The sequence below is a fragment of the Erythrolamprus reginae genome, chromosome 2 (assembly GCF_031021105.1).
Source record: "Erythrolamprus reginae isolate rEryReg1 chromosome 2, rEryReg1.hap1, whole genome shotgun sequence".
NCBI lineage: Eukaryota > Metazoa > Chordata > Lepidosauria > Squamata > Dipsadidae > Erythrolamprus > Erythrolamprus reginae.
This window is the reverse complement of record NC_091951.1, coordinates 241115965-241137459: the sequence shown is the minus strand read 5'-3', so window position 1 is coordinate 241137459 and position 21495 is coordinate 241115965. Positions and strand designations below refer to the sequence as shown.

The 21495-nt window shown below is 42.9% G+C and overlaps 1 protein-coding gene across 5 annotated transcripts in view; it reads left to right on the top strand.

Moving 5' to 3' along the window:
* KCMF1 (potassium channel modulatory factor 1) overlaps positions 1-15202 on the top strand; it is a 58564-nt gene extending 43362 nt beyond the window's left edge. For all 5 annotated transcript variants that reach the window (XM_070742329.1, XM_070742331.1, XM_070742330.1 and 2 more), the window contains exons 4-7: positions 3431-3532; positions 7297-7471; positions 10216-10498; positions 14571-15202. In XM_070742329.1, coding sequence (XP_070598430.1) covers positions 3431-3532; positions 7297-7471; positions 10216-10498; positions 14571-14832 — 822 coding nt within the window. In that variant the 3' untranslated portion in view covers positions 14833-15202. The remainder of the gene's footprint in view (positions 1-3430; positions 3533-7296; positions 7472-10215; positions 10499-14570) is intronic.
* Positions 15203-21495: the final 6293 nt, after the last annotated feature.

The following is a 21495-nucleotide window of genomic DNA, read 5'->3' as shown; positions in this document are numbered from 1 at the left end:
ATTTTGGCCCAAAGTACTTGATTCTAATGGTTTTCCCCTGATGTTGATACATAAAGACATTGGGAACAATTATCCAGCGATTTGGAGTACTGTACTGTCTTAACCAGAATACTGATGGCACTGAGCTCTATTTCTCCTTTCCATCTGAACCAGAAAAAGATTATACAGAGGCTTGAAAGTTTTCTGGAGCCAGTGGTGGATCAGATAATGGAAAAAACCCTGAACTTAAATAAGATGGAAATAACGTGGATAGGAATCTTAGAGCAGGAAATTTGGAAATTGCCCTGTTAACAAGATTGTGCTTCTTCTGGAATAACAGATATATAACTTGGGATCTCTCCCTGATCATTAGAGGCAGAAATGGCCAGAATGGCAGGGAAGGCCTGTCCTAAACTTAGAGCGAAATGCCATTTCCCACCTTTTCTATATCAGAATAGCTTAGTTTCAGAGACACCTAATATTTACCATTTCTTGGATTATTAAAATACCCCAAAGTGCTTTTTAATAGCTACTCAGTTATTAAATTGGATGCTAAAATGGCTTATAGCAGTGATGGTGAATCAATTGCACGTTGCCCTAGCTCAGTGCCAGTGTGCACTGGTCAGCTGAGTTTTGGCTCATGCAGAGGTTCTGGGAGGGCATTTTTGTCCTCTGGGGGAGTGGAGGAGGCTGTTTTCACTCTCCCCAGGCTCTAGGTTCTGGAGCCTGCGGAGAGTGAAAAATGGGCTTACCGGGCCCACTGGAAGTCAGGAAACGGGAGAGGCCATTTTTGCCCTCATGCAGGGGCACGGGACTGCGGGGGTCATGCAAATGCAGGGGACGGGGGCATTGAATAATGGGTGTGGGCACTTGTAAGTGTGCAATAGCATGCACACACATGCTTTCGGCACCCAAGGGAAAAAAGGTTTTCTATCACTGGCTTATAGGGTATCAGCACCAGGAATACTATGTTAGTACTACATGGCCCTGTTTAAGGATATATGGTAATACTTTCTGGCTCTAAACAGCTTCAGAGTCTGGCAGTTTAAAGCCTGCCTCCATTGGCATACCCTTATGCAGTAAGATCAGTTTGAACAATAGTTTTAGCTCAAGATATGGTGGCCAGGAATAGAGCCTTCTCAATAGCAGCAGACCAGTCATGGAACTCTCTCAAGAGGGATGCACTTTCCAGCTCAAGCCTTATTGTTTTCCTGTTTAAGTAACATTGGTTTTAATTTTTGTTTTCACATTTTTCCACATTGCAATTTTATTTTGATAGTGTTGTGGTTGGCTCTGGCCCAGCTCCTGCTCCAAGGAATGTGAAGGTGGATGCAGGGGAAACATCAACATGTCATAGGCCTGTTTTATTGCCGACAGAGTTAGGTAGTGCAGTTTCCTCGGATGAAGAAGAAGGTGAGGGGGGCTTGGCACACAGCCCAGGAAGCCAATCTCCATTATCTTCGGTTGATTCGGATGAGGAAGTGTTAGACCCACGCAGGCGCAGACTTATGCATAGAAGAGACCAATTGAGGAAATATTACAGGAGATAAGAGAGGCCAACTGTGTTTGGGTGGGGCTCCAGCAATTAGAGCTGCTGATATAAATAGCAGCATGCTGGCTTGGGCCGTTGTGGAAGATTATCTGATTGTTGTTCTTCAGGACTGTGCCTTGCTGTTTGTTGATTTTTCACGGCTTTGAAACCAAAGCAGAGCAAAGTTGTGTGTTTCACTTTGTGGAAGAAGGAGGGCTGTGACGTTTCTTCACAGCTGCTAGCTAAGTACTTAAGTACTGATTAAGGGGATTGTACAGACTACCAGGTTGTTTTGGGACGAGTGCTCTTTGCAATACAAAAAGAGTACTTTGTTTCTTTTGAATTTTTGTGATAAAGAACATTGTTTTTGAACTTTCAAGTGTGTGTGTGTCTGAAATTGTATCTTTGAATTTTCGGGAGACTCATACCATAGAGCCCGGCAGAACAGATAGTTGAATGTTTTTTAAAAAACTTTTTTGGTACAAACATTACAAATGTTGAGCTTTCCATTTGTGTAACGTTGTTACCTTTGAATATTTTCCTGATTTATTCTTTATTGTAAGAGCATTTTAATAAAAAGGTGATGGCATAGACTTGTTGCTTTAAGGTAGTGCTTCTCAATTATTTTCTGTCATGCCCCCCTCCTCGTAAGAAGTAAACATTTCTTGAAACCCACCTCCCCCAACTCTCCGATCTGGATCCCAATGAAATTTTAGTGTTAATGTTTATTATTTTACTTATTATAAGCTGCAAGCAAACTATTGTCTGGGAAAGGCTGCACTACCCACTTACAAGGGAGTAAGTCCCACAGAACTCAGAGCTGTTTTTGCATCAATTGAGTGGGACCACGCTGGGGTCACATATGCCCCTGCTGCCATCACTCCCCCCCCCCCACACAAACACTATTTGAGAAGCAGTGTTTTAAGAGCTGATACCATCATACATAATGATTATAAGGGGAAATTTTTATGCTGTACCTCTCCAATGCAAAATTTGCACGCATGGTGATTTCTGCAGATGCTCCTTTTGGCAGGCACAAAATCCTTTCTTTCAATTTTATTTTTTATCTATTTATTTTAAATTAGAAGGGTGGGTACATTGGAAGGGCCACCCGTTTTCTAGAATATCTCCAAGGCGTATAGAAATGCTTTGTTTGGCTTCATAGTGAATGAATATATAGAACCCTGATACACAATTACCAAAAAACCCCAAACAAACCCAGAACCCCTAATCTATCAGTTTATGCAGTTGCAATTTTCAAGAGTTTTGGTTGACCCCACTCAGTGGCAGTAATGTTTCATAGCAATTGAATGTTATAAAAATCTACATGATTATGTCAAACCATAATCATAATGAAACATCTAATCCAAGTTGTCGATCCTCCTTTTAAAGTAAAAAGGCACATACCCCTACATTAATAGATCATAATGGAGCTCCATTGGAAATGGGCTTATTCCACAAGCTATCAGAGGCAGATGCCACATTTTTCTACAGCCATCTAGAATCCTCTTTGTTTCTGCAAAACCGACTATCTGTTTATAAATGATTACTGAGGGTTCCCGACTTGTTCTAAACTTTAGTTCCATGATGCTTTGGCCAAATCACCTCAAAAAATCAGGAGTGACAAAGTTGTTAGATTCTTGCTTTAAAAGCCAGAATTGGATAACAGTTTATTACAGTTATGTATTAGATTTGATGTACAGATTGACAGCACTGTAAGATAGATGAAATATTTAGTCTTGTATGCATACATGTTTAATCTTTCTTGCCCTCGTACCCACTTATCTAGTGTTCTTTAAGTTAGCATTGCAATTTACTTAAGTGCTCTGTGCTTTTGAATATGGCCACTCCTCCTACAGATTTCTTGTTGTTGAAGACCATATTGTAGATAGACTTCCTAAACTTTTTTATCATTTTCAGATTTGTCCAATATGTGCAGCATTACCTGGAGGAGATCCCAATCACGTAACGGATGACTTTGCAGCTCATCTTACACTGGAACACAGAGCTCCTAGAGATTTAATATCCTTTCCTAAATTAAGAAAAGACAACATGATAATTATTGTTGAATGCATTACAGAAGTTAATTTTGAACTGTTATTCTATTAACAGATAGGACAAGCATTGTCCAAATGAACGTGATTTGAGTTGCTAGCTATGTCCAAGAAGCTGGGGTTGATCACTTTGTGCGGCCTGCTTTGGGGCCTTCACAAATTGTTTTTCCAAGGCTTCCTCTCAGTGTCTTTAAGGGCCACTGTAGATTATGACAACCAGAAGCCTTGCTCTTCTCCTTAGAGGAGGTATGGCTCCTCCCCTATGGATTTATCAGATTTGCCAGCCATATTAGATGGTGAAGTAGGCAAATGATTAGAACCCCAACTCTGATGACGGAACTGGCCCGATGAGGGGAAGCCCCCAAGGGTCCAGTAAGGAGTGTAGCCCTAGGGCAGTGACTCCGGTGTTAGTTAGGTTGGGCTGGGAGGTGGGAGGCCCATGGATCTGCGAGGGCAGCACTCACCCCCTCTTCTCAATATGCAGAGCAGCCAGTGAAGGTTTGAATTGCAGACGAGGGAAAGAACATGACCTTCATGTGAAAGAACACTCGCAAAATGGCGATTGATGCCTTGCTGTCAATAACAGCTTTTAAAATGGCTGCTAGCACACCCAGAAACTGCTGCTCAAAATGGCCACTGCAACTCTGTCCGGCAACAGGCGACTGGCTGCTTGCAATTAGCTGGCAATTATGGCCGCTGTGAAATCTGCCTGGCAACAGGCAACAAAATGGCCACTGTCAGAAACCAAGGCGAAACTAGCCTCACGGCCTCAATTAATGGCAGCAAAGGCAGATGCTGATAATGGGACTTGCCGGGAATGTGGGAAACTACCAGGACGGTCACTACCAGCAACAGGCTGCAGAAGAGAGATGAACCCTTGCTGCTGTAAACACTCAACTCCATGACCCAGGAGTTTAACCCACGTGGGGCAAGGACTCTGACCGCCTTTGAAGCTGGGTGGAAGCAGTTCTTGCCATCGTACTAGCTAACCTGTGCACCCCTGGTAGCAATAGCGGCTCCAGGCCAATGAGGCAACCTTGAAAATGTCCTCAATAATGTGGAGGAGAAATACAAGTTGAAGGAAAATCCAAACTAGTAAAAGGTCAAACAGGAAACCTGGAGAGAAAGTACAACTGTCCCTTCTACTTGACTGAGTTTTGAAAACTGATTGGAAAAGCAGATAGAAGGTATACTTCAAGCTAAAATTAGACTCAGTCCCTAACAACCAACTAGAGTTTGTTCCCATGCTTGGACATTCCTTAGCCACGCACAGGAGAATAAGAAGGAAAAGACCTCTCTACCAACTGCATGAGACATTGTTAAAGCATATACGCAGGGATTCGCAATAACATATATGAGAAAGAAAAGTAAGAGGAAGAAACAAAATAAGTTAACATTAGAAGAAGAACACAAAAGCCTGGAATTAGAATTATGGAGAGAACTACAAAACAAAAAGGAATGGAAAAAATCAAATAGATATAATTGAATTGAATTGTGAGATTGGAAGGAGGAGTTTTAGTACTGGCGAGGGCTGCAGGTACCTTAATCCAGGGGTCTCCAACCGCCGGTCCGCGGACCGGGACCGGGCCGTTGGGGGTTTTCAGCCGGTCCGCGGCGCCAGGGCCCCCTCGGCCTTTCCGCGCTGCCCACCGCCCGCCCGATTTGCCCCCTCTGCTCCTCTGCCACCTCCTGCCTTTCACCGCAGCTCCTCCCGCACCCGGAACGCACGCCCTGCCCGCTCTTCCTTTATCTCCTCTTTCTCTCCCCCCTCTCTCCCCCTTTCCCTCTCTCTTTCTCTCTCCCTCTCTTGCTATCTCTCCCCCCTTTCCCTCTCTTTCTCCCTCTCTTTCTCTCTCTCCCCCCTCTCTCTTTCTCTCTCTCTCCCCCTCTTTCTCTCTCTTCTTCTCACTTTCTCTCTCTTGTTTTCTTTCTGTCTCTTTTGCTTTCTCTCTCTCTCACTCTTTCTCTCTTGTTTTGTTTCTCACGCTCTTTCTCTCTCTTGTTCTCTCTCTCTTGCTATCTCTTTCTCTCCCCCCCTTTCTCTCACTCTCTCTTTCTCACTTCGCCGGCAAAGGCTTTTCTTATTTTGAATACGTATTCCGAGTGGGCTAGCAGGGAGATAGGGAGCGCGCGCAAACCCGCCCGTGCGCCCCCGACATTGAATATCACCTTCCGCCGGCCCCGCCTCTCATGCAAACCCCCTTGCTGAGAGCCCGGGGCGAAAGTCCCCCTCTCGGCAAATGTGAGGCGGGCAGGGCGGTGCGCACGTCACCGCTGAGAAGAACGGAGAGAGAACGAGAGTGAGTGAAAGCAACAGACAGCAAGATAGAGAGAAAGTGAGAAAGAGAGAGTGAGAGAAAGGGGGGGAGAGAAAGAGATAGCAAGAGAGAGAGAACAAGAGAGAGAAAGAGCGTGAGAAACAAAACAAGAGAGAAAGAGTGAGAGAGAGAGAAAGCAAAAGAGACAGAAAGAAAACAAGAGAGAGAAAGTGAGAAGAGAGAGAGAAAGAGGGGGAGAGAGAGAGAAAGAGAGAGGGGGGAGAGAGAGAAAGAGAGGGGAGAAAGAGAGGGAAAGGGGGGAGAGATAGCAAGAGAGGGAGAGAGAAAGAGCGAGGGAAAGGGGGAGAGGGGGGGAGAGAAAGAGGAGATAAAGGAAGAGGAGAGAGAGAAAGGAAGAGAAAGAAAGAAAGAGGGATAGAAAGAGAGAGAGAGTGAGAGATGCTCAGTGAGCCTTTCTTTGAAGTTGCCTTTCTTTCTTTCTTTCTTTCTTTCTCTTTCTTTCTTTCTTGCTCTTTTTCTTTCTCTCTTTTACCTTTCCTTCCTCTATTTCTTTTCTTTCTCCTTCCTACCTTCTTCCCTCCCTCCCTCCAGTCCTTCTCCTCTTACTCTCCCCTTTCATAAGTTTCCTTGCTTCCTTCCTCTGTTCCTGTCCCTTCCCTCTTTCCTTCTTTCTTCCTTCCTTCCTTCCTTTCCTCCCTTCCTTTCCTCCCTCCATTTCTTGCTTTCCTTTTCCTTCCTCCCTTCTTTCCTCCCTCATTCCCTTCTTTCACTCCTTCCTCTCTTACTCTCCCCTTTCACACCTTTCTTTGCTTCTTTGCACCCTTCTTCTGTTCCTGTCCCTTCCCTCTTTCCTTCCTTCCTTCCCACCCTCCGTCCATTCATTCACCCATTCCTCTCTGATCGCCCCTTTTACGGCGCCGCTGACAGCTAGCTCCCCCCCCCCCACCGGGCCATGGAAAACTGGTCTAGCTGAAAGCCGGTCCCTGGTGCAAAAAAGGTTGGGGACCTCTGCCTTAATCCTAATTCTGCTTCTGGTTCTGCCAGTTTATTGTTCTTGATGGCTGACTCTGTGGATTGGAGGAGAATCTACAATTGATAGCTGTTCTGGTATTACTGCAAAATTCAGTCCTTTGGCCCAAACATTATTTTTTGTTTGGATAAAGCGCTCTGTCAAACAGATTTCTCACCCGTCGGTCAGTTTTCTGAGACTTGTCGCTCTCCATCTTGGTTGGTTTTTCTCTTTTGTGTGATTTCCCCCCCCCCCCTCCCCTGTCTTAGCTGTAGGGTATAAAATTTATCTTTTTGTCATTTCTTGCTCTTCGTTGTGTTGGACCAGAAAGTAGTTGCCTCTTGAAAAAGCATCTTTGGGATTCTTTGGTGGGGCAGAGGGAGGACTAAGGTTTTCTTTTTTTGCAACTCTCTGCTGAAGCTTTTTCGTTAACGTGTTGGTGACGATGAATCCAGCGGTGTTCGGCATGTACGTAGAATGTTTCACCCAGGTCGAGGATTGGGTGGCCCCCGCGCACGCAGATCAAACATGCACTTTACTAGCAGTTCCACTGGTGGATTTTCATCATCACAGAGTTCGTATTCTCCAAGCAATAGAGAAGCCATGGATCCTATAGCTGGTAAGGGTCACGGTTATTTGCATCTTTTCCTTGCACATTGCCATGTTTTGAATGAAGCAAAACCCATTTCTAAAAACGAAGGATATTCATGACTGTAGATACAGATTAACATAGTTGGAAGGGACCTTGTAGGTCATCTAGTGCAAACCCCACCCCCAGCAGACCCTACACCATTTTTGACAGATGTCAATCCAGTCTCTTCTTGAAAGCTTCCAATAAGGAAGCTCCTAGAACTTCCGAAGGCAAGCTGCTCCATTGGTTGATCGCTCTTGTTGAGGAACTTGCAGAATCCTTGAGTTATCAAGGACATGCACAGAGGAAAATGTGGGATTCCAGCAGATATCCAGAAGATATGTGTAATTATATTCAGTCATACAAGACAGATACATAACAGTATATAAAATAGTGTTTACTTAGCACAATCAACACAATAATAATATTACAAGCCTGTCTTTGTCTTACATATCAGACATACATTACAGCTTACAAATACTGTATTTTTCAGTGTATAAGATGCACCTTTTTACCTCAAAAAGGTGTGTCAAAAAACGGATGTGTCTTATACATCGAATGTTGGGCGGGATCAGCAGAGGCGGCGGCTGTCCCCGAGGCTGCCCGGCAGTCCAGTGGCTGGAGCAGGCGGCTCGGACCCAGGGACGAACGGGGCATATGGCAGCAGCTTCGGAGCAGCGGCGGTGGCTGTCCCCGAGCGCCGGGTGGTTGGAGGCTGGCAGCTTGGCTACTGGGATGAGTGGGCGTGTGGCAGCAGCTTCGGAGAAGTGGGCGGGCGTCCACTCAACACATCCGGCCTGTGGAGAAGCCCACGGGGCGGCTTCGATCATCTGGCGGGACGGGGCTCGGCTCCATCAGCCCCCACCCCCAATCTTCTACCTTTGGGGGCGCCTTTGGGAGGGGTGCAGCAGTTGGCGAAGGCACTCCAAGCCCAAGCAGAGGGTGCCAGTTGCAGAATTCCCGAGCTGAGGCAACTTTGCCCGCAGCATCTTCACCGACCGCTGTGCCCTCCCAAAGGCGCCCCCAAAAGCAGGAGATTGGGGTAGGGGCTGATGGAGCCGAACCCCGTCCCGCCAGATGATCGAAGCTGCCCCGCAGGCTCCTCCACCGGCTGAATGTGTTGAGGGGACGGTCCGCCCGCCGCTTCTCCGAAGCTGCTGCCACACGTGATGAAGCTCCAAGGGGAAAGAGGGGAGGGGGGCGGAGGGGGGGCAGAGCGACGAGCAAGGGCTGCCATAAGCCACCGCACACACACTTTCCTTCACTGCCATCCCCACCCAGAACTGAAACCCGGGTGGCTTATGACAGCCCCTGCTTGTCGCTGTGGAGGAAGAACGAAGCAGGTCCACACAAGAACGCAGCGCTGCCCGTTTGCCTCAGACTTTATTAGAAGCAGCAGCAGGAGCAAAAACAGCAACCTCCATTCTTGCTATGTTGGAAGGAAACAACGTCAAGGTCGAGGAGGAAGTGGCAGCAGCAGCTACAGCCGCTGTTGCCTCAAGGCCAGGGAAAAGTGTTGTAAGCGCCATGCTGCTCTCTTTGGTGGCGGGGAGGGGGAAGAAAGGTGGGCGCTCTCAGTCTCTGCGCAAGACTAATCTACAAAGGGAGAGAGGAGAACAGGGTACCTGGGGCAGGCAAGGCTGGGGGCTTACAATTGAACCAGGTGGTTATCATTGTAGGGACAAAGGCCGGTCTGGAAGAAGAAAGGGCAACAGGGATGGGGGCGGGGAGGGAATTGAGGCTCATTTAGGGAGGAAAGTTGCACAGAGTGGCAGGTGACAGAGAAGCGCCCCAGTGAGGTTTTTTGACTGGAGGTGGGAGAAGGAGATGAGGAGGAGCTGCCTTGGCCCTTTGGAGATGCGGAGCCAGGCCTTTGATCTGGCAATGCAGCGAGTCACTCTCGGCAGCGTAGGAATTCTGGGAGTTGAAGTCTTAAAGCTGTCAAGTTTGAAGACTAGGGGTTAGGAGTGCAAGGATCTTCAAACCTGGCAGGTTTAAGGCTTGTGGACTTCAACTCCCATTTCTGAGCTAGCATGACTGGTAGAGGAATTCTGGGAGTTGGAGTCCACAAGTCTTGAAGCTGTCAAGTTTGAAGTTTGTAAAAAGTGTACTGTACATGGTTTGTAAAAGTGTACATGCTTTTAAAAAGTATACATTGTTGTAAAATGTATTCTGCTACACTGGTATTTTATTAAACAATATAATACTACACCATTTGGTTCACAATACTTTTTTCCTTGTTTTCCTTCTCTAAAATCAAGTTGCGTCTTATACACCGGTGTGTCTTATACACCGAAAAATGCGGTACATCAAACTATCACAGAGCCTACTACATCAGTCTCAGTGTATCAGCAGAAAGAACAGAGAGAGCAGAAAGAGAATCATGCTTCTGGCTCCCTCTTGTGGCAATTTTCAACACTCCCTCTTAAAGCTATAATACTTCAATGCAAACAGACATTCATTGTTGGCTTGTATTTATATATTGCAAACCCAACTATTTTGTACATAGTACTAACAGCTCTCACTGACAGTCCTGCTCAATATTGTTAGTTGAAATTACCATTTACCAAGAGTGCTTGTGCCTTAGAATCAGTAGTTAGGATTATCTCACACTGGCAGTAAAAAAATCCAAAATGAATGGAAAGGAGTTTTCTGGTTACTGGCCATGGCTCTGTTTTTTTAGAATAGATTTTAGTCTCTCTCTCTCTCTCTCTCTCTCTTCTTGTTGGCAGAGCTTTTATCTCAGCTATCTGGTGTAAGGCGTTCTGCAGGGGGGCAGCTCAATTCCTCTGGTCCTTCGGCGTCTCAGTTACAGCAGCTGCAGATGCAGCTGCAGTTAGAAAGACAACATGCACAGGCAGCAAGGCAACAACTGGAGACTGCACGCAATGCAACGAGGCGTACGAATACCAGCGGTGTCACCACCACTGTTACACAATCTACAGCAACAACCAATACGTCTAGTGCAGAAAATAATCAGCAGGCTATCCAGAACTCTCAATTTCTCCTTACCAGGTAATGCATTCCAAATAAGATGACTGTTCTGGGTTTTTTTTTTCCCTCCAGGCATGTCATTGTATATTGTGATGCTATCCTCCACCCCTCTAAGCTTGGTTTTCATTCACAGTAGAATAAGGTTGAGAGGGTGCTTTTCCCATGACCAATTGAGTGTATTAGGGAGATACTGCATACTTACATTCCAGAGAGCTGCAAGTGGCTTAAACTAAAATGGAACAACCTATGCCTTGAAAAGTACTCAAGAGTCTGAAGACTGTTTATATACACTGCTCAAAAAAAAATAAAGGGAACACTTAAACAAAACAACACAATATAACTCCAGGTAAATCAGACTTATGTGAAATCAAACTGTCCATTTAGGAAGCAACACTGATTGACAATCAATTTCCCATGCTGTTGTGCACATTCAACTTTGAACAGAACAAAGTATTCAATGAGAATATTTCATTCATTCAGATCTAGGATGTGTTATTTGAGTGTTCCCTTTATTTTTTTTGAGCAGTGTATATGAATATGAAAGGTTTGGCAGTTGTAAAAAGCTGAACTTTACATTTTGTTCAATTTGATTTTGTGGTTGTGTAATTTTTATTGATCAAAATTTATCAAATAAGCCCGCACACAAATGCAGGAATGATTAATTTCATGGATAAATGTGAATAATTTTGTTTTCTGTAGCATGTTTTTAAAGAATTGTTACATTCTTTGATCCTTATTAGGGTCAACGTATAATAAATATTGAAGTAATATCATGGCTTATTTTTTAAACAATCTGTAAAATCTGTAAAAGGAGAACAGTGTGTGTGTGTATGTGTGTGTGTGTGTGTGTGTGTATTTATAAATGCACATTTTAAACTAAATTTTAAAACAACTTTGAACTCCATGGATTAGAGTAAATTTTAATACGTGCATGTATATGTGTGTCGAGAATTATTTTAAATAGTTGAGTCAAATAATAGAGATAGTTCTCACTTAATGACATGTCACTTCTGGGCTCAGTTGCAGTTGTTAAGTGAGAACTGCCCGTTTAAAAAAAGTCTGTGGAAACAAACGGCTTAGATGCAAATAGGTACCATAAAGTTTTGTATACAATCCCAATGATAACAGTCGTGATCTGAATAGAATGCATAATATTCTTCAGCAAATCTGTATGTGAAACTGTCCATTACATTTGCAAAGCAATTTACATGATTTAAGAGCATCAGGGGCCCAAATACTACCGCCAGCCGGCAATACCTGGATTTTTTTGTAGGCAAACAGTAAAAAAAAAAATATGTAGAATGAATTAATCTCACAAATGACATCATAAAAAAGCAAGTAGGAAAAATATTTCCTCTTTAAACATTACTACAATTAATCTAAAAGTATTTTTCAATGAAAGAATATCAACTGTAGATGCAAATGTAATATGTAGAATTACAGCACAAACCTACCATCTCAAACTTGCAAATAGAACTATTGGGACCTCTAGCTTTAAAGAGACTATCTTTGCCCAATCTTATTACTTAATAATGCTTATATTATTAGGAAATATTGCCCCAAATTCCCCCCAAAGCCAAAGGGATTCTGTCTAATATAACAGCAGTAGGTGCTCAGAAACAATTGTGTTAGTTGTTCCTCTTCATTTTCTTGGGTCTCAACAGAATCACTGGTCATGTCATCTGGAAAATCCTCAGAGCCTTCAGGATTTCATGACTATCCGGGCTCAGATCATCCAAATGGATCCACTGCTTATACAGGATTTAGGCTGAATCAATTCACACTTCACTACGGAGTGATCTGTCAGTGACAATGGAGAATGTCACATTACCTTCCGCCTATTACCAGCATCTCGCTCCCAATCTGTTCTGATTTTCAAACCAACTTGAGATGTGATCTGTAATTCTTGTTGGGCCCATGTAAAACAATCCCAGGATGATCACAATAATGATGAAGTCAGATCCGTTACTTAATAAGAAACAACAAGACTCTTGTTCTGTTTAGTGGTCATCTGTGCTTCCACACAAATGGCTTTGCTCCATACAAAGAATTTTGGAAAACCATTTATGCAGAGCTTCTTGGCAGGACACTTGCCCACCCCATGTATATTTACAGTCCTTGTCTTTGCTAAATTCCTTCAGTTCCTAGGTTCCCACTGCTGCTACATTCAGTGATATTAGAAGTATCTCTAGTGGTATAGGCTGATGGATTCTAGGAATATGGAGATGATCAGTGGAAGAGCCACAGTGAAAGCAACACAGTTTGTTGTTATCTGTTATGAAACTTACAGTAGCTTTGTATAGATTTAGAAGGAGGGGAGATTGCATTATGTTAAAATAACAGCAAAACTCTAAGCATCTGCTCTGACTTGGATACCTAGCTGATAATGTTTCACAAAGATGGAAGGTGTGCACAACCCAGCAACTCCACAGCAAATGCAGTCAGAGGTTGCTGTGGCTCTGGTGAAGTGACCACGAACAGCTGATGGAGCAAATAAGGTGCCAGGTTTGAAAACCTCTAGGTTAAATCATCTCAGATCATAGAAAGATAACCTTCAAATAGAAGAAAACCAAAACAAATATCTTAAAACTGACCATTGAAAGAAAAAGAAAACCAAGGAAATGTAAGCAGAGTACTAAAGTTTAATGGGCAAAGAGGCTGCCCTCTTTCTCTTTGCTTAAAAAAACAAACAAAACCCCCAAACACATCTCCAAATCTTCCTCAACTCTTGACACATTTGTTGAGCAGTAGTGAGTTTACAGGATGTAGAACCTCCAGTTATTAGTAATAAGCAACAAATATTGTATTTTTCAGAGTTATAAGATGTACCTTTCACCCCCCAGCATGTCTTATACATCAAATATAGCCATTTTTGCCCTCCCAAAGCCTCACCCAAGCATCCCATTGTTGCAAAAACTTGGTGCACAGAAGTTTGGGAGGCCTGCAGAGTGCTCCTGGGGGCTAGGGGAAGGCAAAAACGCCCCCGTTTTTGCAACAAACGGGGCGCAGAGAGGGCATGGGAGGTTTGCAGAGTGTTCCTTGGGGCCAGGGAAGATAAAAACTCTTTTTTTCTTTCTTTGAAATCTTGGTGCATCTAATACACCGGTGTGTCTTATACAGTGATACCTTGTCTTACAAACTTAATGGGTTCCAGGATGAGGTTCTTAAGGTGAAAAGTTTGTAAGACGAAACAATGTTTCCCATAGGAATCAATGGAAAAGCGATTAATGCGTGCAAGCCCAAAACTCACCCCTTTTGCCAGCCGAAGTGCCCGTTTTTGCACTGCTGGGATTCCCCTAAGGCTCCCCTCCATGGGAAACCCCACCTCTGGACTTCTGTGTTTTTGCGATGCTGCAGGGGAATCCCAGCATTGCAAAAATGAGCACTTCGCTGGCAACGGAAGTCCGGAGGTGGGGTTTCCCAGCGAAGGGAGCATCAGTGAAATCACAGCATCGCCAAAATAACCGAAGTCCTTGAAACCCCATCTCCAGACTTCCGTTGCCAGCGAAGTGCCCGTTTTTACACTGCTGGGATTCCCCTGCAGCATCACAAAAACACGGAAGTCCGGAGATGGGGTTTCCCATGGAGGGGAGCCTCAGGGAAATCCCAGCAGTGCAAAAATGGGTGCTTCACTGGTAACGGAAGTCAGGAAGCGGGGCATCCCAGTGGCGGTGGGGGGTTTGTAAGGTGAAAATAGTTTGTAAGAAGAGGCAAAAAAATCTTAAACCCCGGGTTTGTATCTTGAAAAGTTTGTATGATGAGGCGTTTGTAAGACGAGGTATCACTGTAGTTCCAAAAAATATGGTAACTATTGCTTCCTTTCCCTTTCCTTTATGGAAATAATATGCAAGTGAGGCCTGGAGATAAACTTTGGATTTTGTTTCTAATTCCCGTCCCCTATAGTTTATTTAAAAGACCTGTAGGGCTGCCCATATTGGAAAGAGCAATTCCAGGTAGCTTATGACTGACATAAATGCAAAACTATTACAATTCTAACGTCCCCAGAGCCTTGCGCGGCTCTTGAGAATTATCGGTCCTGCAGCGAAACACACACGATCCTTTTCAGCTGTATCCTGTTCCATCTCTTATGCAGGTTGAATGATCCCAAGATGTCTGAAGTAGAGCGTCAGTCAATGGAGAGTGAGCGGGCTGACCGCAGCCTGTTTGTTCAAGAGCTTCTATTGTCCACTTTGATGCGGGAAGAAAGCTCATCCTCTGATGAGGATGAACGTGGGGAAGTTGCCGATTTTGGTGCTATGGGCTGTGTAGATATTATGCCTTTAGATGTTGCTTTAGAAAATCTAAATTTAAAAGAGAGTAATAAAGGAAATGAGCCTCCTCCACCTCCTCTTTGATGACATCCCACTTCGCAGACAATGTCCTCTGTGCTGTATTTGCCAATGAAAGTGGACAACAACTATCTTGGGTTTGTTTTGGTGATTGTAATTTCAGGTCTGTCACTCTTGTTACATTGTGTACATTCAAAGGAAGAGAGAAAAAAAAAGATATATATGATAATCATTTCCACTTAAAATAATTTTTACTTCTAGCAGGTAAATGTAGGTTTCAGTGCAGAGGGGAAATCCTCTGTGCTCTGTACTTTTGACATGCAAAAGGCTCTCCTAATACTCCACATTCAAACTGAAGAGGAAAAAAAAAGAAATCTCTAATGAAGCTGCTGTGTGTATTTATGAATATTAATGAATAAAAACTGCTTGGATGGTTTACCTTTACTGCATGAGGTTTTTTGCAGCGTGCATGAGTTTTAGTGACCTTGTCATTTAAAAAAGCACTTTTAAATACAAGGAGTAAAACTACAAACAACTCCCTCCCTCCCCAAAGCTTTTCCTATTATTCAAAGGTTACAAGACGAGGACGTTAGTGCTCATTTAGTGACGTGTGACCATCAAGTAGCTTTTGAATAATGTGTATCGGGAACCACCTTTTTTTCTGCGTGCTTTTGGCACATCATGCAAAGCTCTGCAGTGGACCGCTTGTTGTTTTTCAGGGTGTGGCATTTTGCTCAGTGTGTCTTTTAATGTTGCCCTCTTTAACCATCATACTTATGTATGGAATAAATCAGCCTGGTGTTTTTAATGCATCACCGGGAAACACAAAAGTAAGGCCACTGCCAAGCTTGGCAACAGGAACCTTCGTGTTGCCTTGGAATCGGCATACTTGTTCAGCTTTGTTTAAAAGGGTTTTCCCCCCACTTCTTTTTAATGGTTGTTTTTTTTAAAAAAAAAAATTCAGACTGTTGACACATGTTTTTATTCAGGTGTAGATGGTTCATTTATTTGCTGTCTTAAAGTAAAAGTTAACCTGGATCCTAATTGTCTTCTTTTAAAAAACGCTCACCGTCTTGGTCATATGCCTAGTTATTTATGTATTTGCTTCCTAGTTGGAGACACTTGTCAGTATCAGGAGAGCTTAAGATGATTCCCAGACTTTTGTCAGTATATTGCAATTGCATTCTTAATGCTAATTCCAGCACCTTTTAATTTATTATTTCTTCATATTTTTTTTCCTGGCATAAAACATTTTTTTTAAAAAAAAAAAGCCTTTTAATGGAATCATGCCACCTACATGCCTATACTATTAATCCTGTATGTATAAAATGTACAGTGTTTTGTGCATAGACTTTCATAATAACCCCAAGGCAGGGACAGGTGGGGATATTGTGGTTTGGGAGGGGTGGAGGGTGGGGTTGTGGGAAAGGGAATGTAAAGTTAGACAATAAAGACAAAATTGCACACCGCTTCTGGTTAAATCTAAACTAGGCTTAGACCACAATCATGTTTCTGCCTGGTTCTCTCACTTTCTTCACCCCTCGTTTGCCTGTATATTCTTCCACTTCTGCCACGTTACAATTTTTTTAAAATAAAATTTAAAAAATCCAGATTCAAATAGCAGGATAGAGTCTTGACATGGATGCATCTCTTAAAATGGTAAAATCTATTGACAGCTGTCAGTTTTGACTCCAGTTATTTCTTTATAAAATACAGTACTAGATTTGTTTTTTCTCTTTACTCTTTGAAATTGAATGTTCTAAGGGGGAAATTCTATAGCTGCCCTCTGGTTAATTTGGGGTGTTAAACCCGGTAGGGTTTAAAAAAAAAAACTGTTGAGGATTTTAAAAAACCAGTTTTCAAGCTGTAGTCTTCAAACACACCTGCACATTACAGTAAGACCCACAGTTCAATAAAGCATTTTCAAGACTGTTTGTTCAGTTGATTCTTTGATGTTGCTGTGTTATTCAAACAAATTGATTCTAGGCAGATCTCTACAATGATGCTTTGAGGTGGCTTACACTGGAGTAAGTCTTGGTTCTCTCGCTCTCCCCGAACACACAACTTCCTTTTAAACTTTGGTCACCAACTGGGAAATACATAAAAAGACTATATGATTTGTTGAGGCTTGCTTGCTGACTATAGAGCAATGGAAACTGCAGTTTAATGTTTCCAAATGTAAAATAATGCACTTGGGGAAAAGGAATCCTCAATCTGAGTATTGTATTGGGAGTTCTGTGTTAGCAAATACTTCAGAAGAAAAGGATTTAGGGGTAGTGATTTCTGACAGTCTCAAAATGGGTGAACAGAGCAGTCAGGCGGTAGGGAAAGCAAGTAGGATGCTTGGCTGCATAGCTAGAGGTATAACAAGCAGGAAGAGGGAGATTATGATCCCGCTATATAGAATGCTGGTGAGACCACATTTGGAATACTGTCTTCAGTTCTGGAGACCTCACCTACAAAAAGATATTGACAAAATTGAACGGGTCCAAAGACGGGCTACAAGAATGGTGGAAGGTCTTAAGCATAAAACGTATCAGGAAAGACTGAATGAACTCAATCTGTATAGTCTGGAGGACAGAAGGAAAAGGGGGGACATGATCGAAACATTTAAATATATTAAAGGGTTAAATAAGGTCCAGGAGGGAAGTGTTTTTAATAGGAAAGTGAACACAAGAACAAGGGGACACAATCTGAAGTTAGTTGGGGGAAAGATCAAAAGCAACATGAGAAAATATTATTTTACTGAAAGAGTAGTAGATCCTTGGAACAAACTTCCAGCAGACGTGGTAGATAAATCCACAGTAACTGAATTTAAACATGCCTGGGATAAACATATATCCATCCTAAGATAAAATACAGAAAATAGTATAAGGGCAGACTAGATGGACCAGGAGGTCTTTCTCTGCCGTCAGACTTCTATGTTTCTATGGTATTCTGTCGTACCCACAAATATTTCATTATTTCACTAGATACGCTGAAAATACAATGGCCCCTTAAAATCATATGCTCATTTAAAGTGTTTCTAAGTTGTAGGAGCTTAAGTGGCCAGGGACTTTCAAATGTTATGTGGTTTTTACTTCATGTGATTTTCTAAATAAGGTATTATCCTGTTTTGGAATGCTATCCGCATCAGTTTTTTAAGCATGAAATGGAGGCAATAAAAGCTTCACAAAAGTAGCTATAAAACAGGATCTTATTGGAAATCTTGGAATATGAAGCAACCCATCTCAAAGTAATTGTGGGATAGGAAGGAATATTATACTGTACTTGCTCACCACCTTGAGTTATTTAAAGGGATAATATAGCTCGGGCAAAAATAAATATGTAAATACTCAAGGTGGGAGCATTTCCATCATGCTTAAAAAGCCATCGATCAATATTGTCTAACTTCAAATAATGAATGGACAGATTCATGGCACTGAAAGTTTATACTTTTAAAATGAACTGGATATTTTTTTAAATTTGAATTGACTGAAAGACCCATTCAGCAAATTCTAGAATGTTACAAGAGACAAAAGATCTACTGACTTTACCAGATTGGTTATTAGGGGTTTTGTAATTGCAGTTAGATTGTTCAGAACTTGGACAAGTGAAATTCTCATATTCTCAGTTGATAAAAGCTGTGGGAAAAACTCAGCTTCTCATTTTTATTACATATAAATACATTTAATTTAACATTCTTAGATTTACATACTGGATCTTTGGTTGGTTCTGTTGTCTTGCTCCCATTTTTCACAATTCAGAACAATATTGTCAGTTGCCTCCTTTCTGATATTTGACAGCTAAAATGAAATAAAATCTTACACAGAACAAGGCTGTCAAAATTAGTATGATTTTTTCATCGTTTGTACAAATTGATTTTAAAGTACAGCTTTTTGCTTTTATCTGTATCAGGGTAGCCTTATCACCCCTGATTTTCAAGATATATTTTATTTACAAAATGGTTCAAAACTGATGTTAATTTGCATCAGATAAAACCTAGGAATTCAAATCAAAAGACCTTTTTTTTCATTTAATGCAAGCAGTAATTTCCAAAAGCCAGCTTTGATTTTTAGCTTATTGGTACAAGAGAGCTCATATGTGAATTAACCTGTTTCCGCATGGTGGGTTTCAACATGATTCAGTTAAAACCAAATAAATTTTTGTTTCTCACAACACAAGCAGAGGCATCTCACTAAAGCAACGTGTTTAACTTTGGATGATTTACTGTATACATATGGACAAATTGTATCTATACTTTTTGATTGTGTAGTGCTGTTCCAATAATTTAGATCAAAGACTTTTAAAGATGCACTTGTCGTTTCACACACCACTGCATTTCACACCAGCTGCAGCTTTTAAATACTGTTAAAGGCAGCTCCATGTAGAACATGTTGCAGCAGTCTGGGAAGTAACCAAGGAATGTATGATTAAGCAGGGCCTCCTGGTCCAAGAATTGGTACATATGTAACTTAGCTTTATTGTCATTGCACCTTGTACAATGAAATTAAATGCCATCTTTAGTGTACATTCTACATTGATGTATACAGTAGAATTCAATATTTATTTTATTTATTTATTTATTGGATTTGTATGCCACCCCTCTCCGCAGACTCGGGGCGGCTAACAACAGTGGTAAAACAACATGAACAATCCAATTAATAACAACAACTAAAAAACCCTTATAAAAAACCAAACATACACACACACAAACATACCATGCATAACTTGTAATAGCCTAGGGGGAAAGGATAACTTAACTCCCCCATGCCTGGCGACAAAGGTGGGTCTTAAGTGATTTGTGAAAGACGAGGGTGGGGGCCGTTCTAATCTCTGGGGGGGAATTGGTTCCAGAGGGCCGGGGCCGCCACAGAGAAGGCTCTTCCCCTGGGGCCCGCCGAACGATATTGTTTGGTCGACGGGACCCGGAGAAGGCCAACTGGGACCTTATCGGCCGCTGGGATTCGTGCGGTAGAAGGCGGTTCCGGATGTATTCTGGCCCAATGCCATGTAGGGCTTTAAAGGTCATTACCAACACTTTGAATTGTGACCGGAAACCGATCGGCAGCCAGTGCAGGCCGCGGAGTGTTGCAGAAACGTGGGCGAATCTAGGAAGCCCCACAATGGCTCGATAGTTACTGCTGTTGGGTTAGAAGTTGTTTTTCAGCCCATTTGTCCTTGTTTTTTACTATCATGTACCATCTGCCAGATGGATATACAGTACAGTGGTACCTTCTACTTATGAACTTAATTTGTTCTGTGACCAGGTTATTAAGTAGAAAAGTGTGTAAGAAGAAGGAATCATTGTAAAAGCAAATAATACGTGCGATTGGGGAAACCACAGGGAGGGTGGAGGCCCTTTTTCCTCCCAGGAGATTCCTAAAGAGGCCACACGGAGGCTTCTCCCCACCTTTTCCGGCAGTTTCCTCCCAGGAGATTCCTAGAGAGGCCCCATGGAGGCTTCTTCCTGCCTTTTCCTGTTAAGAGTTTCGGAGGCTCGGATTTGTAAGTGGGAAATGTTTCTTGAGAAGAGGCAAAAAAATCTTGAACACCCAGTTCTTATCTAGAAAAGGCTTAGAGACACCACTGTAGTTTTTTAAAAAAGGGTGCCCAGGATGAGATGGATCTTTAAGAGTATTTTGAACTTTCTTAAGGCAGTGGGAGCTATAAAGCTCTTTCGAAGAGGAAAGGGCAACCAGTGATCCTCTGGGAAATGATATTAACCCTCTGGAGCACTGTCCTATCTTCCCACTGCAACCTCATCCAGAACTCAAGATAGAAGGTCTACAGAGATTGGGGTCAGGGAAGGAGTTTTCTTAAAATCCAATTACTCCATTTTGCCTTAAAGCCTGTTGTTCCCCATCACACCCCTTGTAACCCAACAATGATTCTTCCATGGCATCAAATAGCCTACTGTGGAGGCGAAGAGCTATCATACTCATACCTCACTTGGAGGCTTCATGTTTATTAGTCAGATTTATATAACCTTGCATTTCACCAAATGCAACTCTGGTGTTAGTGCTGATGTTAGAAACAGATGAGAGTACCAGGCCTTGTGGCACCCCACTAAGCAGAGATTGGTCTAGGGCTGGTGTAGCCAAAGTTGGCTTTTCTATGACATGAACTTCAACTCCCAGAATTCCTGAACTAGCTTGATTGGCTCAGGAATTCTGGGAGTTGAAGTCCATAAGTCATAGAAGAGCCAACTTTGCCTACCCCGGTCTAGGGCTCTAGGCCTATGATGGTGAACCTATGGCACACATGCTACAAGTGGCACCCTGAGTCCACTGCAGGCACGCAAACTATTGAACAGCACAGCTCCACTGCGTATGTGCAAGTGCTTCCCACCGACTAGCTGATTTTCGGGACAGGTTCATGCTTTCTGCAGTCCATGCCTTCAAAGATCTCTGGAGATTCCACCCCAGAATTGTTTGGGCACGCAAGGCTTTTCCTCTCCTCCCAGCTCCATTTGGGGAAAGAGGTTTCCCCCCTCTCTTACAGCTATTTTGGGATGTGAGCCGAAAACGGTCATGTGTGCAGGCGTGGTGGGTCACGTGCGCAAGTGCAGGGGATGGACATGCCGAGGGACATTGGATTATGTGTGTGGGCACTCATACATGTGCAACAGTGTGCGTGCACACACTTTCGGCACATCAGGGAAAAATTCGCCATCACTGCTCTAGCCATTCCTCCCTGTATTCCGTCAGCATCCAGCTTTTTTTGGAACAAAAGTGCTTTATGACATAG